The sequence below is a fragment of the Ochotona princeps genome, chromosome 10, assembly GCF_030435755.1.
Source record: "Ochotona princeps isolate mOchPri1 chromosome 10, mOchPri1.hap1, whole genome shotgun sequence".
NCBI lineage: Eukaryota > Metazoa > Chordata > Mammalia > Lagomorpha > Ochotonidae > Ochotona > Ochotona princeps.
The window spans coordinates 28,363,138-28,383,150 of NC_080841.1; the positions used below are offsets into that span (position 1 = coordinate 28,363,138).

The window sequence follows — 20,013 nt, forward strand, 5'->3', positions numbered from 1 at the left end:
TGCAGCACTGTTTCCTAACTATGTAACCCTGGGTAAATCACTTAACCTCCCTGAGAATTAATTTCCTAAACTCAAGCTAAGATAATAATCCCACCTTATGATTGGTAGTTTTAAAGGCTGAGATTGTGAGTGTAACTGGCCTTGAGATCTGTAAAATGTAATCTTGTTACTGAAGGATGAATGCTTCTCTCACCTTGTCTCCTGGTTTTTAACACATAATACAAGAGCTTTTCATATTGTCATCAATATGGTAGGAAACCGCTGCTGGTCAAAGCCAATATTTTTACAAAAGGAAGTCAACCTCTATCCCAACAATGATGCTAGCATAGGATGGGCACTGCCAAAAAAAATGCAGATGTGATCCAGCAGGTGTCAGCAGAGAACCAACTTTCAGAGCCCCATGGGTTCATTCAGGCAGAGAGAGCTGGTGATTCTGCCATGACATCCAGAGCAATCCCAGTTCTGGTGTGGCATGGGTAGGCAGATTCAGATCACCAAGATGGAGACAAGAGTTCAGCTTTATCTACAAAGTCCTTATCATTGCAATTACCCTGGAGAAGATCTCCCCATTCCTGCCTTGAGTTCCTCTTCTGGGCCGGAGTCCCTCTTCTGTCCTCTGAGTATGTCCTCTAACTCAGAAAATCTCTCTCAAGTGCAAGGAGGTTTTCTTGTTTCTTTAGATAAACAGTGCTTTTTGAGTGACTTGAATTGCTTCCTCTCCATACCAGGGCTGTTTTGAATATATTATTTTCATCTGTAGTTCCATCTTCTATCTTAAAACTAGGGTTTGAGGCAACAACTGCAGCACCTAAAGGTAGCTAGCTTATCTATTGGTGGTGGGAGAACACTGTTTACAAACACTAAAGACACCCGTGGAATGAGTTTTAAAATCTCTTCTATACCTCAGATACTTGCTCATGTACTATACTTACAGGGCCTGATTTCACAGCAAATGCAGTAGTGCATCTATGCTAAAATATGGCATGTTGACATGGGTCTGACCATAGGTTTTTATGAAGTCTAGGATCATTCCTGGTGCAATTTAGAGAAGATGTCTTGTACAGCAAGAGATACAACTCTTCGTAACAGGAGCATATCTAAATATCTGCCTAAGCTCGTGTGTGTGTGTGTGTGTGTGTGTGTGAGAGAGAGAGAGAGAGAGAGAGAGAGAGAGAGAATGGTATATTCTAGTAGTGGAGGGAAAGGAAATGTATGCAAATTCCAAACTTAGTGAGAGTTAAGGCCAAATAGGATCAGACCTAAGGGGATGTTCGAGACTTTGGATCTAGGCCTGTGGGTAATAAATGCTCAAGGGCAGGACCATGAGCACACAGACAGCTGACCACATACAATTCTTCCTAGTCTGCCACCCCTGGGAAATGGTGACAAGCAAAAAGAATAAATCAAATGGTTACAAAACCCTGGCAGTCCCATTGCACTGTGATTTAGCTTTCTCACCTCGAAGCAAGGTCCAACCCTCCTCAACAACACAGGAATTGTGTTTGGTTCTAGAATAACTCTGTGGTCACCAGGAAAATGGCTGTAGCCCATGTGGAATGATCCAATGTACATGGGAGTGTCTGTGTCCGGGGTTATATCTAGAGATGGTCCCTGGAATCCTAAACACCGGAATGCAGCACCCACAAGGCACAGAAGCCCAAGGGTCACCTTTGAAGGTGACTGGCCTAGGGATCTATATGCGTACTGGCTGAGTATGAGGACCAAGTCGGAGATTCCTACACCTTTGTAAATCTCTCAAATCCTCAAACAGTTGGGGGGGAATCTCTGCTTCACTGTGAATATTCGTTTCCACCTCTAAAATCAGTAGGCCTCTAGTTTGAAAGAATAGTTAAGACTAAGGGGGTGGGGAAGGGATTCCACGTCCACATAGCAATCATCCTTGTGCTTTATTTTGTCTTGAGTTTACAGGAAAAATACAAGAGCAGGTAGCAGAGCTGGCCAGGGCAAGCTGTATGGAGTTATGTTCCTACAACAGGTGAAACCCACGGTCATTGACCTTGTGTGTTCAGTCAGTGCGGATTCGTGTCCCGGCAAGGTAGTCAAGAATTTTGACACTGATGTAACTGCTCAAGTTCCCTACACAGAGAGACCCAAAGGATAGTGAGAGCCATCTCTTACCTCCATCAGGTCCCTTTACTCAACCCCAAACCCATTATTAAACAGTCCTTCTCTGGCCTTGCCCACACTAGTCAGCCCTTGAGTTCACCAAGGGCAAGCTATATGAAGCACTGAGACACTTTAAAACAACAGTCAGAAATTCTGGAAAACCTCAGCCAATGTCACACCTTCCAAAAACTGGATCCACCGTAGTCTTATCTACTAAGCAGGCCACGTTTAAGTAAAGTGGATTTAGGCCACTCTCTCTTCCCCTAGAGTCTTAGGCCTCCTGGCTACCACATCCAGGGAGCCGTCACCCCTGCCCACATGGCCTCTGTTGCCCGGCTCTAGAGCTCCAGCGGATTTATTTCACCACAGTCAGAAGCCGCTCGGAAAGCAAAGATTAAAGGGGAAAGTCGCAGCTGTATATTTATATTTTCATTGCTAGAAGGGAATTGATTTCCGCGCATTTATTTTGGTAGTTGTAATACACAAGGGCGGATTTGCGTCACCCAAGCAACTTGTCGGTGGAGATAAAGTTGCACAAATATTGAAAGGGGAAGTGCTAGGAGTCATTATACAGTTTTTCTCCGGAAGAAATAAGGATTTCTGCAGTATCCTAAAATACTAAGGCCGCTTCTATTTTGAGACCAATCTCGCAGGCACATCCGCTCATTTAGTCGGAGTTGGAGCCCATCAAAAAACAGGAGATGACCTGAACTCCGACGAGCCCAGGGTTTCCTGCTGCCTTCTTGGTTCTGAGGGGGCGGAGGGGATCGCTCCTCAGGCTGCCTTGCGCTGGGGTAGGCCCTGGATAGTGCTGGCTGATGTCTTTACTGAGGAACTCGGGGCCTGCGAGTACAGAGGGCGTGTGGGCGAAGCTGCAGCTTGCAATCTGGCTGCGGGCAGTGGCGCAGGGAGAGGCGTGTGGCCTGGCGAGCTAGCAGTCTGTGGGGAAACACGCCCTCCGGCTCTGAAGTCATGGGAGCTACCTAACGCGGGGGATTGGGGTGCCACAGGGAACCCGAAAGACCCGGCGTTCCGGGCATCTGCACCCGACAGGTTCCCAGGACCTTCCCGGAGAATTCATCAAAGCTTGTGTGTGTGAGTGTGTGTGTGTGTGTGTGTGTGTGTGTGTGTGTGTGTGTGTGTGTGTGTTGAGGGGGGGAGCATAGTTTTCATTCCTCGGAGCATAAACTCCTCGAAGAGCTGAGCCGCGGGCTGAAAGTCCGCTGTCAAGTTGGAACCGTGGGCGGATTCCAGCGCTCCCCCGAGCGCCGAGCGAGGACAGGACACAGGGCCACCCTGCGCATGCAGCCAGGTTACTGGGGCCCGCCTGCCTGGCCCATGCAGCCTTTGGGCCCCGTGCCTCACCGCCCTGTTCCTGTCACTCCTTTGCCTCCAATCACACACAGCATCGATCTTCCAGCCTCTGTAGACCCGGGTGTCCCTGGTTTCAGGTGAACACACTCCTCCGTCTCTGCGGACACTCCCCACCCTCGTCCTGGCCAGCCGGGAGGAGAGAGAGAGGGGCAGGGAGTGGGTTGTGGGGATCCCAGCGCTGGCTTCTCGGAAGTGATCGGCTAATCCACAAGCCCGTTTGGAAAGTCAAACCCTGAACAGGGCGGCAGCAGCCTTTCCCTCAGTGAGCTCACCCACAGTCTGTCCCCGACTTGGGCGCGGCTAGCCCAAGCTCCCCTTCCAGCACAGTTGGTCAGATGTCTTAGTGGTGAGGGTAAGTCAGAACGCCACTGAAGTTCTATTAGGAGATGCTTATTAGGACAATCGAAAACAAAATGTTACGTGGTTTCATTATGGTTATTATTTTATTTTCTTCCTGAAATGTGCAAGAACAGCTCATCTGGGTGGCCTGTGGTCGGTTTGGGAGAGGGGTGGGGAAACCCGTCCTGACTATAATTTAAAAGAGGGTGAATTCTTAAAATAGAGATGTTGATGTTGCAGAAAATCCCCCCCCCCTCAGAGCACCGCACCCACCCAGCCTACTACAGACCCCAGAGCGCGACTGGGTGACAGCGGCCAGCCCAGCCGCTCCTCCTGTGACCAGGCCAGAGAGCCTCCCGGGACCGGGAGAGAGAGGAGGTCAAATTGAAAGTGGTTTTTAACCCTAAGGAAATCTGCTTTCCTGGGCAATTTGCAAAGCAGCGGGTCCCCACGTGATAGGGGGTAAGGGGGATGTAACAGAAGGGAGCCCACGACATTTCCCACAAGGTGCGTGCCTTGAGGACATGCGCGCCACCCTCCTGGGCTCTGTGCTCCAGGGATTCTGGTTAGACGGACATTCGGGGTCATCCATCCGATTTTGTTTGAAAAGCCACTCGTTCAAATTGTCACTGCGTGACTGTTCAGAGTATAACCAACTTGTGGCCGCCCCTCCTCCTAGTCTCCCGGGAGGATCTCGGTGGGACTCCAGTGGGGCTGGCGGGAATTGGGGGTCACAGCACCCAGGCAGGGACCTGGGTAGGATGCGGGAATCCTGCGGCAAACGCAGAGCGCAGAGCGCTAGGGAATCGGGCTGGGGCAAGGTCACCGAGAGCCAGCCAGGGAAGCTCCTTGCTCCACCCTGACGCACGGGAGCAATAGCTCCCCACCTCACGACCCCGACCGGTGGTGAGTGCTCCAGGAGTCGACTTGCCCACCCCTAGGCAGCGTGTAACCGGTGCAGAGCCCAGCTTGGCCCCCGGCTTTGGCGTGGCTGGGCGTGACAGAGAGCAAGGGCCACGCCTCCTCTGTCCCAATTCCCGTCCACTCCCCGGCCCCATTGGTCCCGAGCACGGCCAATGAGCGCCCGGATCGAGGTCCTACCCCGGGACTGACTAGTAAGCTCCTGCCAAAACTTTGGGAGTTTTTAGAGAGGAGTTTTTTTTTCCTCCCCCCCCCTTTACTTTTTTTTTTTTTAAGCTAACGGATTATTATTGTTGTTGTTTTAAATTTAGCTCTCAGGGCTTAGCTGTTTGAGTTTTTCTTTCGGTGCCCAGCCCCTGTCTCCCCGGCGTGCGCCGAGCCGCGGCCCCCGCCCGCCTGGCCGCTCCAGCACCTCTCGCTCGCCTCCAGCCGCGGGGAGAGCGCGGGCGCCTCGCCGCCTTTCAAGTGAGGCCAGGGACCGAGGTGGGGATCAGTCCGCGCCTCCTCCCTGGGTCGCGCCAGGGTTCCCCGGCCGCTCTGCTTCGGGACAGGCGGAAAAGCGAAAGCGGATCGTCTCTGGCCGGGCCTCCGCCGCCTCCCGCTGTCCTCGGCGCGCCGGGTCCCCGCACGTCCACCCAGCGGCCCGGCTCCGGCTGGACTGCGGCCACAGCGCCGCCGGCCCCTGGCAGGATGTTCGCGGCCGGGCTGGCCCCTTTCTACGCCTCCAACTTCAGCCTCTGGTCGGCTGCTTACTGCTCCTCGGCCGGTCCGGGCGGCTGCTCTTTTGCCTTGGACCCAGGCGCCGGGAAGAAGCCATCCTTCTGCATTGCAGATATCCTGCACGCCGGGGTCGGGGAGCCAGGGGCGGCTCCCGAGGGCCTGGTGGGCGCCTCGGCCGCCGCCCTCACCGCGCACTTGGGTTCCGTTCACCCGCACGCCTCTTTCCAAGCTGCCACCAGGTCCCCGCTTCGACCCACGCCCGTGGTGGCGCCCTCGGAGGTCGCAGCTGGCTTCCCGCAGCGGCTGTCCCCGCTCTCCGCCGCCTACCACCACCACCACCCGCAGCCACAGCAGCCGCAGCAGCAGCCGCAACAGCCGCCCCCACCGCCACCACCACCGCAACCCCGCGCTGGCTCCTTGCAGCCCCTGGTCTCCGGCACTAGAGGGGCCCCGAACTCGCACCACCACAGCGGCTCGGCCCCGGCCCCTTCCAGCAAAGACCTCAAATTTGGAATTGACCGTATTTTGTCTGCAGAATTTGACCCCAAAGTCAAGGAAGGCAACACGTTGAGAGGTAGGCGTTGGGCGGGAGGCTGCGGGCCTGTGTGGCCACAGTCCGGCCCCTCTCCCTTGACCCCGGAGTGGCGTGGGTGCCCTTGGCGTTTTCACAATTCAGGACAAATGGTTGAAACGAATTGTAAGGAACGTGGTATCCACTGGGTCTAAAATTCACCTGCTCTACGTAGAACAAATAACTCCGAAGAGGCTTTAAAAAAAACCGTATCCTAGAATCAATATTCATAGAAACAATGGTTGGTGTAAATGTTGGCCAAAATGACCATGGTCTCTCTTGGATTGTACATTGAGAGCGAGAGGGCAAGAGAGAGACGCACACACACACAGATGGAGCGAGCTAGCGAGTTATGTTGGCTGATAGGGAAAGCCCTTTTGGGGAACACTTTCCCTTCCTTTTATTTGATTTCTAGTACAATCCCACCCAAGGGGGATAGGTAAACAAAACCACAGCGTCCACCGGATTCCCTAAAGAAATGCGAAGCAGCAGCCTGGGGGCACTTGGTAGGGGGTGGTCGGGCCTCTGCAGTGCCTGAAAGCTTCCTTGCCTTCCTTCCGCCAATAAGTCACTGCGTTTGGGCTCATTCTGTGGGACCCTTTGCGTGGATGTGGGCGTGAGGGACGTGCACTTGGGAGCCCAGAGGCGCGGGTGCAGGGGTCTCTCCTGACTTGAAGACAATCCCCTTTAGGGAGTGTGCGTTTGTCCCAGGTGTAACGTTAGTTCTTTCGTTGTTTGGTCTCCTCTCCAGATCTCACATCCCTGCTGACTGGAGGGCGGCCCGCTGGGGTGCACCTTTCGGGCCTGCAGCCCTCCACAGGCCAATTCTTCGCATCCCTTGATCCCATTAACGAGGCATCCGCCATCCTGAGCCCCTTGAGCTCCAACCCGAGAAACTCCGTTCAGCATCAGTTCCAAGATACGTTTCCAGGTACGGAAACTCTGGTCTCCGGCCCAATGGTCAGGCGTACTGACTGTCAAAAAATCTCATGACAGACGGCTGGCGCAATCCTGCAGTCTGGGCGGGCCAGCGGCTACAAAGTCAGGAGAGAAACCGAAAGATTTCTCCCCAGCGAGTCGAACTCTTGCTTGCTTAGGTGGCTGCTTGGGGGTGAAGAGCAGTGCAGGGGGAGCCTAGAAAATGTCAAGGATGAAGGAGGGGTGTTGTGTGTTTGTGTGTGGGGGGGGCACGGTTGAGAGATTTCCCTGATCTTTTCGCTGGAGAGGGTGGTTTGAAAAATACAACATCAAGAAGTGTGGCTTATAAACAAACACTAACGCATTTTTTGGGGATAGTCTCAAACCCCCTTAGCTTGGAGAAGTTCTCTGTCCCTGGGCGTATCAAAGAGTGCACGCAGACACGCTTGTCCCTGCACCACCCAGGCCCCAAGGGCTTTTTTTTTTTTTTTTTTTTTTGCCTATCATTAACATGACTGATGGCCACGCACTAGTGTTTGTTTTTACCTTGGAATTCATCCACAGCATGTTCGTTTTAAACTTTCTGTTCATCGTCTTAAAAACTGTATTAAGGAGTTAGGCCATTCAGTGTGTGCGTCAGTGGAGATGGAGCCATTAGCGCAGTTTGAAGCAGCTTGGTGAGCCGTGGCACTCAAGGCCAGGCCTCAAGCTGGACATTAACGTGGCGCTGTTGTCTCTGCTCCTGCTCCTGTGTCTGGGGCACAGGTCCCTATGCTGTGCTCACCAAGGACACCATGCCGCAGACATACAAGAGGAAGCGCTCGTGGTCGCGCGCCGTCTTCTCCAACCTGCAAAGGAAAGGCCTGGAGAAAAGGTTTGAGATCCAGAAATACGTGACGAAGCCAGACCGAAAGCAGCTGGCGGCCATGCTGGGCCTCACCGATGCCCAGGTAAGTCCGTACCCGCATCAGCGCACAGCGCCCTCGGGCGGGCGGCGGCTTGGGATCTAGTCCTGCAAGACCTCTTCACCTAGGCCAACTAGCCGGCCACCTGTGGCCCCAAAGCTGCGTCTTGGATGCCACGAGGCGTCCTGAAGTTTGAGACACGAGGCCCGAGGAGAGGAGGGTTAGGATGAGGCGAAGTTATGAACAAGTAGCCCATCTCCAAAAATGTCAACAAGTCGCGCGTGTTTATTTTGGCCAACAAGAAAATGAACTTCAGCGAAAGCAAATAGGCCGCGGGAGATAGTAATTATGTGCTCAAATGTAGTGCCGGTGGCTGTAGGATAAAGTTTATTTCAGAAGGGTGAAAAACAAAAATGGATTATTCTCCCCCCCCCTTTTTGTCCGCCCTCTCTCCCTCCTGCGCTCCCTCCTCCCCCTGCTGTTGCTGGATTATGAAATCCCCGGTTGTGAGGAAGTGAAAATATCATTTCCAACAGAATGACTTAGCTGCTGAAAGGCAGGCGTCTGCCTGGAGCAGCCACAGTCAGCCCCATGTTTTGCTGGCTTAGGCTTGGAAGGAAGTCTGATGGGAGAAAGTGAGGGGGGAAGAAAATCAGGTTTTGCCCAGAACTCCCAGGAGCACTGTAGTAGTTTTGCCTACTTGAATTTGGGGGAGAGACAATAGGACACCTCCAGTACTTCCACTGTTTTGTTGTTTTTGTTTGCCCTCAAATTTAAGAAATGGGCTTTCCTTCTGTTGCTGGTTTTTTTTTTTTTTTTTTTGAGTTTGTGGTAGAATCAGCTTGTTTTGCACCCCCACAGCAGTGGCCCTGGTGCGCTCAGAGCTCACAGTCCCCAGCAAGACAGTGACCAAAGGAGGGGCCGGTATGCCTCTCAACCTCCAGGTATTCTGGCTCTGCCACTGTGTCACTGTGCTGTCCTCCACTGCACAACTTCTCTTCCCAGCACGCGCGCACACTCGCACACCACACACACACACACACACACACACACACACACACGAGAAGCCCAGCCGTTTTCCACCAGCTGTGTATGTTATTTTTAAAAGGGAAGCTGGAACTTGTGTGAATGCGTCGTTGAGTCCCCCTGGGGGATCATATATATTTATATAGATTCTCTGCCCCCATGGCTACCCTCCTCTTCACTTTGAACACGTTGAATTCCAGCATTTTCTGAGCCCAAGGGAGGACTGACTGGGGTAAGGTCTTTATCAGCCAAGGAAATGCCCTGTTACTGAGTTTTTCATGGGTGCATCCAGCCCTCTGGGATGAACTCTTCCAGCCCCCTTTGGGCTTCTCTGAGTCCTAGAGTTGCTCCTTCAACAACCACTGCTTTTACAGGGACTTTCCTTGGTTAGGGACAGCAGGAGAAGGCAGACACACAGCAGGGATTCTCGACATTGGCTCATCACAACGCCAAACTGCCTTTAGCTGTAGCGTGATTTTTCTGATTTTTAGGTAGGTTCTCATGGTAGTACTCAAGCGTTTGAACAAGAAGCATCGATTTAAGGTTGAGAACGTTAGTAGGTTAGGGATGTGTGCAGGAATCTGCCTTTACAATATTCACCCAGGTCACTTCAGGTGGGATTGGAGGACCGCGTTTTCAGAGCGATTCTTTCCTCTGGGACCCTGAGCCTATTGCAGCGTTTGGCACTTGGGAGAGCAGCTGGGTGCCCGCCTGCTGTGCGGGGTGGCCCAGCTGCCATTGAGTCGTGTCAGAGGGAGCCCACGTCTCATCCCAGTGTCCCTTCTTGCCTGCTTGTGCGACCCAGGTCAAGGTGTGGTTCCAGAACCGGAGAATGAAGTGGCGACACTCCAAGGAGGCCCAGGCCCAGAAAGACAAGGACAAGGAGGTGGGTGAGAAGCCTGCGGGCGGAGCCTTGGCTGCGGATGGAGAGCAAGACGAGAGGAGCCCTAGCCGCTCGGAAGGCGAGGCGGAGAGCGAGAGCAGCGACTCCGAGTCGCTGGACATGGCCCCCAGCGACACAGAGCGGACCGAGGGGGCAGAGCGTACTCTGCACCAAACAACCGTTATCAAGACATCGGCCGCAGGCGCCCTCGTCCCGCCCAGCAGCAGCGGCGGCGCTGGAGGTGGCGGCAGTTTTAGTTTCGGCAGCGCCGGCGGTCTCAGCAGCAACAACAGCTCGGGGAGCTCCAGCAATCTTGGCTGCAACGGCGCCCCAGAATTGCTCGCTGCGCCCCAGCCTGCCACAGTCAGTGGTGCTCCCCAAAGCCCCGAGCCGGCCGCAAACCCCGCTGGACGGCTTATAGACTAGACCAGGGGCCCTGCGTGCGACCTTTGCAGCCGCACGGGCTGGGTTTTGTGCCTACTTTATGTTGGCGCCTGCGGGACAATGGGTGGCAATGTGTTCTACCCCAGGGTCGCACTTCGTTTCTGGATGCTCAGTGGCCTGCTGAAGCTCGCACCCGCCCTGAGTCCAAGTGAGGCAAAAGGCTCCAAGAGTGGAACTCTCCTTGGAAGGGAGCCGTTGGGGACTGAACTGTGAAGTGTTTGGCTGAACTGTTCCTCCCCGTACCAGAGGTCGTTGCGTAAAGACGCGATGCACTTCCGCGGACGCCTTAAACTTGTAAATAAAAAGTTTACTATGGTTTTTAAAAGGATGGCTGGCTTGCTGGGGCGATGCGGTTGGTCGTTAGGGCCAAGGATCTCCCATAGCCTTCCTCCCTTGAGCTTCAGAGTGTAGCAACTGAAAGGGGAGGGGCAGTCTCAAAGCCACCTCCATGCAGGGAGTTGTCCTCTAGTAGTTCCAGGTTCCAGCCATGAGCCTTAGGGTGGCCTGGGGGCAAAGTGGGGTATGAAATCCGTGAGGCCAATGCAGCAGATGATGTTTCCACGTGGAATCTGGACTCAATGACCATATGCCCCTGCTTTCCTGCCTTCAGCGTGCAGAGCCGGAGTGGAGAAAGCTGCCGTGCTGAGCAGCCTGGCTGCTCATCCAGGCACAGCCTTACTCACCAGGAAGCTGCTCATCACCCTGCACAGGCTGTCCCAGCAGCTGCATCCCTTACTCAGAAATGGATAGAAGGGGCACAGACAGGACTGTAATGTTACAGGACTGTAGTGTTATAGCAGAAAAGACAGGATAGGGCTGGAAGCTCAGCCCATAGCCCCGTCCTGATTTTAAAAGATGCCTGAGCAATTCTGTCAAGGAGGTGACTTGTCCATGGTTTAGGGGGATGCAGGACCCCATGGCCTACTTTCAACAAGTCATAAGCCTATGACTGGCTTCCCTACCCTACAAATCTTCCTTGGAAAATCAGCCACTGCAAGCACACAGCACAATAGAGTCCATTTCTTGCAAAGCCAGAGGCGAATCCGGAGGCTGTTTCCCCATCCCTATGGGAAAACGTTGAACCTGTTTTACCTTGACACTGGTGCTAGGATGGTCTGTTTTAGTACCATTTTTTTTTCAAGTTCCCAACTCAAACTTTTCTTTAGATTGGACATCTCTTGATCTCCTTTCCTGGATACTACAACATGGCTGGGGTTGTAAATGCCCTTTTGGGAGATATTAAAACAAATTTATGTTGCTGATAAATTTTGACCACTCAGATGCTTTGGAAAGAGCACAGCAAAGCCTCTAGGCCTCCCCCAGACCCAGAGTTCAGAACAGGGAGATATTTAGGTCAGAGAGCCTAGGTCTCATCGGCTCCTTCACTTTGACTCATGTCCCTGGAGTTCTAGGATTCTCATTCTAAGCTTCCTCACACTGGGGTGGAGCAGAGGCCACAGATGTAACCTCCTTTCTCAACAAGGGCATCAGAGTGGGTACAAAGACTCCAGGCCCCCAGCCCCCCGTGCCAGCCAATGTCGCAAATCCCAAGTGGAGCAGGGCCTCTTCAAGCAAAGGCACAGCTTCAAGGGTAAGGTACTACAGGCGGGGGTGGGGTGGGGGGGACCCAGCTTCAATGGCCTTAGCTTTGTCTTGAGAGTTTCCACTCGCCCCTTTTCTGGGTGGGGACTGGGATGGTACCTCCGGTTTTTCCACAAGGCCTTCTAACCCTCCCCAAGGTGTTCTGCATTTCTCTGTTTCATCTTCATTACTGAGGGCTGCGTCTTCTGACTTACCAAATTTGAAAAATCTGGAACTAGAACATTTGAGTTTTGCGGCATTTAAGCCCGGTGCTGATACTAAGGAAAATAACCTAGCAGCATAAACTCATATTTAGTTGGGTAACTGAGGTAGGCTGGGGGGAAAAGCTTGGGAGGGATTGGTTCTGTGTGACTGATAGCTACCACCAAGGATCCCAGCACCCCCAGCCCACTCGGAGTATCCTTCCATTCCTGCTAAACCTCTACCACATTTTCCTTCCACCCCCTGCCCTTCAAAGGTGAAGGAAACAGACATAGTCTCCAGGGCCACACAGTGATGTGATTTCAGATAGAATTAGGCCTGAGCTCGGCCAGGTTCCTCCAGGTCTGGGAGCTGGGGGCAGGGTAAGCCATACAGCAGTCACCCAAGATGAGCATGGGTGCTCCTCCAACTCCCAGCTTCGGAACATTCGTCCCATGAAATTCTCTGGAACAGTTTTACCCTGGACAGTGGAGTTCTTCCATATTTTAATCTGAACGAATTGCCAAGAATCCTGGTGAAGTTTCCTGGTCTTTGGGAAGGAGAGTAGCTGGGAGGTAAGGATTCCTTTCTGCGAGTGGAGCCGGGATGAGAAAGCCCTTCTGTCGGCGCTCCTAGCCAGCAGGCACGGCCGGCCAGGGCAGCTGGAACCCAGGGTCCCCAGGCTGGAAGAAAAGGCTGAGCTTGTGTTAGGTCCCTAGGTGTCGGGTCTCCAGGCCGACAGGATGGGGCGGGGGAGGGGGTGGAGCAGATGGGAGTAGGGGAGGAACCTAAGCTCCAGGGCTGAGCTACGCGCCCTGGAGCTGCAGCCCCTGCACTTTGGGCGTGCCACTCAGGGCTCCAGTTCCCCTTCTAGTACCTCTGAGCAGAGTTCTGCACACCGGCCCGCCGGGAGTCCACGGAGCGCGCAGTGCTCTGCGCAAGCCTACCAAGGTGCACCGAAATCAACAACGGTGTTTCTTTGGGGTAGAGAGACACCTAATCCCGTGCCCCCCTCCGCCTCTGGCACTTACAGACAATACACAGCCAAGACACAGTGGACTCACATAGAAATGGATGATCTACTGGCTACTTCAACGATTGTGGACAAATTTCCCGATCCTCTTCTCTATGACAAGGCACCACTAGCCCACCCCTCCCAACCCTTTACAGGCCGACTGCGTCCGCGAGTGGGTGGGAAGGTTGTCTTAGAAGAAAAACGTTTCCAAGCGCCAAGTTCCACAGACTAAAATGCTGAATCCGTGCCATGTTCTCCGGTATTTGCCGGCTCCAGGCAGAGTGGGCAGGTATCTTCAAGTGGGCAAGCACCATCTCCTGGGGACAGAACGGACAAAGCTGACCCGCGCTGGGACACAGAGAGGTTGGGTCTTACTTTCTCCAAAGAGGAATTTGGCAGTCACATCAGCTGAGGAGCGCACTTTTTGTTGTCGCCCACGCCCACGCCCAAGTAGGGATTTCTGTGCCGAGGCGCTGGGGCTCAGATTCCCATTTACCTAAAACTCCTCGCGGCACTCCCCTCTGCTCCACTTTCCGCCCCTACCCTGTCCCACAGCTCTGTACAGTTTTTTGGGGAGACTAAAGGAAGCCCAGTGGCCGAGCTCCTTTTACCATATGCTTTCCCTATCCAGCTCTGGAGAGGGAAGGCGGGTCCCTGCATGTTGGAGCGGCCAAGGTAACTTGAAGGCCACACTCTTCTGCCAGGTGTTGGTGGAGGGAAGGCAGAGCAGGAATCTGGGTCATCAGTAGGGCTTTGTGGCTTGAACTTGACCTGTGGAGCTTTAACTCATTCCTGGGTCTGACTCCACCTGTCCCTTAAGCAAGACCAACTTGAAATGGACTCCCTTGGATGGAATGAGCTGAAGTGAGAAATGGGGAAGAGATGTTGAAGGCTGAGATCACAGCAACTACTCCTTTGTCACCTTTTGGTTTGAGTGTCTCCCGGTGGTTTGTCCTTTTTGAAAAAGAAAAGGATCTTGTGTTCAGCACATTCCACTGCTCCAGAGATGCCTGAGAGAACCCTAAGCACACAGGCACCTCTTTTTCGCTTCTGTGACTTCTGGCAGGGGAAAATGCAAGCTGGAGGTATTAAGGAGGACTTTGACTTCAGGTGTCTGGCTGGACTTCCTTCCTCCCTTAGAGTGGCAATGGATTTGTCCAGTGTCCCAAAGGCAAACAGATAGCTTTCTTTTTTTAAAATTTTTTATTTAATTTAATTATTAATTAATTAATTATATTTATATTTATTATTTAAATATATTTATATTAATTCATTAATTACATTGTATTATGTGACACAGTTTCATAGGTACTTGGATTCTCCCCACCCCTCCCCAAACCCTCCCACCATGGTGGATTCCTCCACCTTGTTGCATAACCATAGAAACAGATAGCTTTCTCTGGACCATCATCTTCCACCTACTGATACTAATGCCAACAGCATGCTGGGAGAGTGCAGACTGCTTGTGCTAGGTGTGTGTGTGTGTGTGTGTGTGTGTGTGTTCCATTAAGACAATCCCCAAAACTGAGTTCTAAGGGAGTGGTAGTAGGCTCAGGGGGAGCCCTGCACCCCAGGAGACAAGTGAACTGGCTGTTCTCTGCTATGTCATCTTAGAAACCAAGGATAGAAGTTTCTTCAGGTGAGATCACTTTTGATCCTTTATTTTAGGGATGAGACAACTGAAGCCCCAAGTGAGTGGCAGGACCTGGACTCTTCCCCACCCCCACCCCCACCTTGGGATCATTGCCTCCTGAGGTACAGCAGGAAAGGGAATTCATCTTCCTGGATGCAACAAGTCAACCGCTTCAGACTCAGAATGTCAAAACCGAAGGATTAAAAAAGAGAGTATAAGAGAGTCAGTGGTGGTGAGGGAAGAGTTCCCATTAGCTCTACTTTTCCCCCTGGGCAGTACCTGAAGGATGTCCCAGTGGGAGTCGCCACTCTCCAGGAGGACTATATATAGGGTCTGGACATGCCCTGCCTGTGGGCACCATTTGTGAGGCTTTTTTTCCCTCGGTGCTTGACTGGAAATCTAAGAAAGATGCAGGGCTGGAGGTCAGTAGTGGCCTCCGCAGACACCTTCTCTATTCCCTTAGTCCTGGACTCAGCCCGAGATGTAAGTCCCCATTGCTAGACAACAGAAGAACGCAAAGACCTGATGCAGGTTCAGAGCTCCAGACTCCTAATGTGGGAAGTATGGAAGGAGGCCAATGGATGGAGCTGGGCGTGCCTAGCAAGGACTGTGTAGATACCAACTAGCCACAGAGGTGTGCATTCCTCCTTTCTTCCCTCACTTACCAATAACTAGTACCATGACCTTGGGGCATTCAGCAAGCTGGGTGGCTTCAGTTTCCTCAACTGCATGACAGGATATAGTGGAGCCTAACTCGAGGATTTATTGTATTGAACTAATGCATGAATAGGACAGACATTTGACATATGGTTAATAATCACTTGGGTTCTGCCCTGGGTGCTGTTTCTGATTCCAGCATCCTGCTAATGTACATGCCTGGAGGAAGCATGTGGCTGCTGAAACAGTTGTGTTCTTGCTACCCATGTAGGAGACCTGGATTGTGTTGGTTCCTGGTTTCTGAATGCCATAGCTGCAACTGTTGGGGAGCACTTGGGCTGTGAATCAGTGAGAGATCTGTCTCTATGTGTCTTTCTCTTCCTCTCAAATAGACAAAATAAGTTTAAGACTTAAGAAGTGAATGAATACAGTGGCTTATATACAATTAGTTATAGGTTTAGAAGTCATAATGTCTTCTTGAATTTATTCATTGTAATATTTATTGAGGTAATTGTTAGCATTTTTATATAATGGGGGTACAAACAGAATGAAGACGATGCTTAAACTCTAAGGTGGGGATCGTCCTGTAGCTAAGTGCTCAGAGGACGTCCTCAAGGACAAGCCTGGTGTTAGGACCCTGTGTGTTCACTGATTCCATTCAGGCATGCATTGGCACCTCTTCCTTCTGATGCATTTTGGATCTGAGCTCAGAGCCCTGTGGATAGAGAAGGTGCTCAACACAGTGATTGGAGGTGTAGTTGAGATGGCTTTCTGACACTTAAGACTTGTGGAAAGCTTTAAGCAAGTGTCTGGAGTCAGCAGAATGGAAGTTATGCCCACCTGGTCAGATGTTATCAGGACAAATGAGACTCCTAGAGAATACTGTGTTAATGTTCTCACCCGACTGCAGTAAAAAAAAATGTAGGCAAAACGGAAAAGGGAAGTCAACACATTTCTAAAGGGGGAAGGCACCCTCAGTCTCCTGCTTCAGGGCTGGGCTCTGCTATGTGATTGGAGAAACTAATCTAATGCTTAGTCAAGTGAAGATGGCCCTGAAGGTGTGGACTGAGTAACAGAACAGAAGAACAATTATCCTGTGGTCCTTGTGGTTATTCATGATATAAGCGAGTCCTCAAAAACAATATAATCACATGGTCAGCAAAGCAAACACCAGAGGAAGCTGAGCCAACACAGCATAGCTACCAAGTGGTGCCCCTGGCTGGGGCAATTGGAGTCACAGATCATCTGATGAGGATTCACTGGATCCCTGACAGTCACAGAACAGAGTAGGACTATGAAAAACGATGTTCTAGCTTCCTTGAGAGTAAGTGGCCATCTTCCACCTGCTGCCTGGCAAGTGGGGCACCCGCTCGCTAAATGTAACCTCCCTGGGGTCAAAGAACGAACCAGGGCAGAAGCCCTATAAGTTTTTGTGTCTTCTTTGGTCCTAGATTTTAAAGGGCTGCATGGAGCTCCAGTTGGATGCCTGAAGGGCAAAACAGATCAGGTTAAAAAAAAAGTGTTGAGGCGACTCAGCCCCCTAGCTTCCTCATCTCCCGCCTGCTGGAGCTCGGTGAAAAGGTGTCCTTTGCTTTTGGGGAACTCAGAAGCCACCTTTAATGCCTCACTCGCTGGAGGCTGAGACTCCCTGGTCTTTAAATGGGATCCTTGCTTTGATTTGTCAGGGCATTTATTATATGTACCTTGGGATCAGGGTGAAGAGTACCCCTGCGCTGTTGCTGGTGGAAGCTTGAGCAGTGAGGGAGAGAAACGAAAGAAATAATGAGCCAATAGGATTTTCACTTGGCAATCCCCAGTGGCGTCCCCCTGCCCATCTGGCCATCTTCTGGATCCCACTAGGAGGAGAATCACAGGCTGAGCATGCCCCACAAGAGAGTGGTTCCTGAAATTCTGCACAGCCTAGCTTTTCATGCCAAAAGCACAGAGCTGGCTCCAACCATCACGTTCTTTGAGTCGCGTGGCCTGCACTGGTTCTGCACCGTGTAGGTCTGAATCAGTGTCCTGGGACCTTCAAGGATTCAGGGCCACAGCTGGGTGGCCAAACATCCAGTCCCACGCTGGTCAGGTGTGAGTCGAGCCATAGGACTACGAGGTTACCATTTTGAGGGGGTATTGGCTATAGTTGGTGATCTAAGCATTTTCATTTCCTTTGCCTCTCAAAGGTCCCTACAGTGTGTGATGCCCACTCTAAAACCCTCAAGGAGAATTTTGTGCCTGAAAAAATAAAAAGAAGAGGTGAAAAGCTATACAAAAATCAAAATTGAGCTGGTTCAATAGCTCAATAGGTTAATCCTCTCCCTTGCAGTGCTAACATCCTACATACCTCTGGCTTGTGTCCTGGCTGCTCCATTTTTGATTCAGCTCCCTGCTTTTGGCCTGGGAAAGCAGTGGAGGATGACCCAAAGTCTTGGGACCCTGAACCACAGAGGGGACCCAGAAGAGGTTCCTGGCTCCTGGCTTCAGATGAACTCAGTTCTGGGTCATCACGGTCATTTGGGGGAGTGAACCAGTGAATAGAAGATATTTCTCTCTGTCTCTCCTTCTCCCTGTAATTCTGCCTTTAACATAAAAATAAATAAATCTTTAAAAAGAAGTTAAACTAAAGACTAGCCAAATTTCAAAACTATGTGCCAACAGTAATTTATAGTTCTCACCTCTCTGACTCTTCCCATTTTTTTGTCCTGCTCCCAATTTGTTTGTCTCATCTCTTCCCTATTTTTCATTGTTTCTTTCTCTGCTTACTGGGTTCTGGCCTTGCTTTATTTTTGGGATTTCTGGGTGTTCAGCTTTCATCTTCACCCACCTTTGAGGAAGATCTGGGTGGAGGCTGAATTTAGAGAAGGAGGTCCCAGGCAGGGCAGCCAGAATGCTCCAGGGTGATGGACGCTAGTTGGTGAATCAAAATACAACGAATTTGACTTTTGAAAATTATTCTAAAAGGAATAGGTCAGTTTAATTTTTAGAAAGCACCCCACAGATATTTCATCCTCCTCAGAGACATTGTTTGGGAGCCAAGAGTGTGGGCCAGGACCCCGTGTCATCTATCTATACACTCTTGAACCATTTGAGCCCCCACTATGTGCTGAGTTTACTTGACATTCCCAACCATCAGTGTCGCCGGGTACAAAGAGCTGAAGGCTCTTAAATCCATCTTTCAAATCCAAAGTCCAGCAGCTCTGCTCCCATCTCTTTCCCTTTTGGTCCCTTACTTTTCCCATCCCAGAAACACACAGAAGCAGTAGTGAGTAGGTGTGTCGCACTTCCATGCTGTCCCATTGCCCCTGCTCTTTTGGCTCCACTACTACTCCCCACCATCCCCTATCTGTTTGTCCTGAAACATGAAGGTAATTACCCCTGGTGCAGAGTACAGCTACAGGCACAGTTCTCTGGGCAAACAGTAGGAGCTCAATAAGTGGGAATTGTTATTAAACTAGCACCATTACCATCATTTCAAGAAAATTACATGAAAACATCTGCACTCAGGACTTGAAATCACTCCAGGATGTGTGCACAGAATGGAGGAGGCACGAGCCTCTCTCACTCCTTGAAATGAGGTGACAGTGTTGCACCTCATGAAGTCTTTCTGGCAAACAGAGGAAGAAGTGGTTCTCCTCTCACAGATGGGCATGCTGCGAAGTCCAAAATTTGGGTCATTTGATCGAAGTAAACTATGTTAAGTAGCCAGGCTGAGCCTCCAACTCAGAAGTTCCCTAGTGTCTCCAACTAATCATCAATGTGGTGTGCCTCGGAGATTGAGCCTCGAGTCAAAGGAAAAGGATCATCCAAAGGAAACGAAGTTTGTCGTCGTTGACGAATTAGCTCAGCATTATTTCAAAACATTTAGCAAGTGTAGATGCAATCGCTGAGTTTTCGGAATAATTCCTTTCCTCACAGGGAAAGTGTATTCCTAGTGTGGTACAGAGAGCAAGGCTGATAATCTTGGAGAGCGAATGGCTTCGCTGCAAAAATTTGTCCAAGCTGATGGGAAGCTGCACTTACTGTGCCTGTGCTGTCTCCAGAAGTCGGGTAGGAAAGGTGCGAAAACTTTAAGCAGCCACAGGAGCTTCCCTTTCCTGGCTCCTCATTGAGCTTTCTCTTAACCATGCTCACCTGGCCCTCCTTCAGGCCTCGCTTCCAAAAGCCTGCCTGCTCCGCTGTCCCAATCCTTCGGCCCGGGGGCCTCCTGGAGGCTGACCCTGAGTTTTAGAGACCCGGTGGTGCACTTGTAGCTGTGGCACCGCGGAGCAACGCTGCAGAGCGCGGCTGAGAGCATCGGCTGAGCTTTGACACCAGCAGTAGTCATCAGGGCGCGGGTAAGCGACCGGGGCTAGGAGGCGGTTCCAGGCGCGCAGCCGCTCCCCCCCCCCCCCCCCCCGGCCGCCTAGGGCCGTGCTGCGCCGGGCGGGGCGGGAAATTTATGGTCTGTATACACTTTCTGGCTCCAGAGCCCTGCGCACCAGGAGGATGGGGCCCTGCAAGCCTGAGGCAGCGAGCTAGGGGCTTCACACCCCGCGACCATCTATGGTGCCCACGCGTCTTTCGGTTCTGCCCGGCTGCGGTCATAAACCTCCCTGGGCGCGCGCCGCTGAAAACGAAAGTCCCGGCGAGAGGTGGTGCACGCTGCCAAGTGCCGGCCCGGCCAGGCACGTTTAGGAAACCTGTTCTTTGGGGCCCGAG

At 51.8% G+C, this 20,013-nt stretch overlaps 1 protein-coding gene across 1 annotated transcript; it reads left to right on the plus strand.

The window, feature by feature from the left end:
* The first annotated feature begins 5,027 nt into the window (after positions 1–5,027).
* Positions 5,028–10,210, plus strand: HLX (H2.0 like homeobox). The gene is made up of 4 exons (XM_004578907.2): positions 5,028–6,055; positions 6,804–6,983; positions 7,736–7,920; positions 9,707–10,210. Exons 1-4 carry the CDS (start codon positions 5,452–5,454, stop codon positions 10,208–10,210), a joined length of 1,473 nt encoding a protein of 490 aa, XP_004578964.2. The 5' UTR covers positions 5,028–5,451.
* Positions 10,211–20,013: the final 9,803 nt, after the last annotated feature.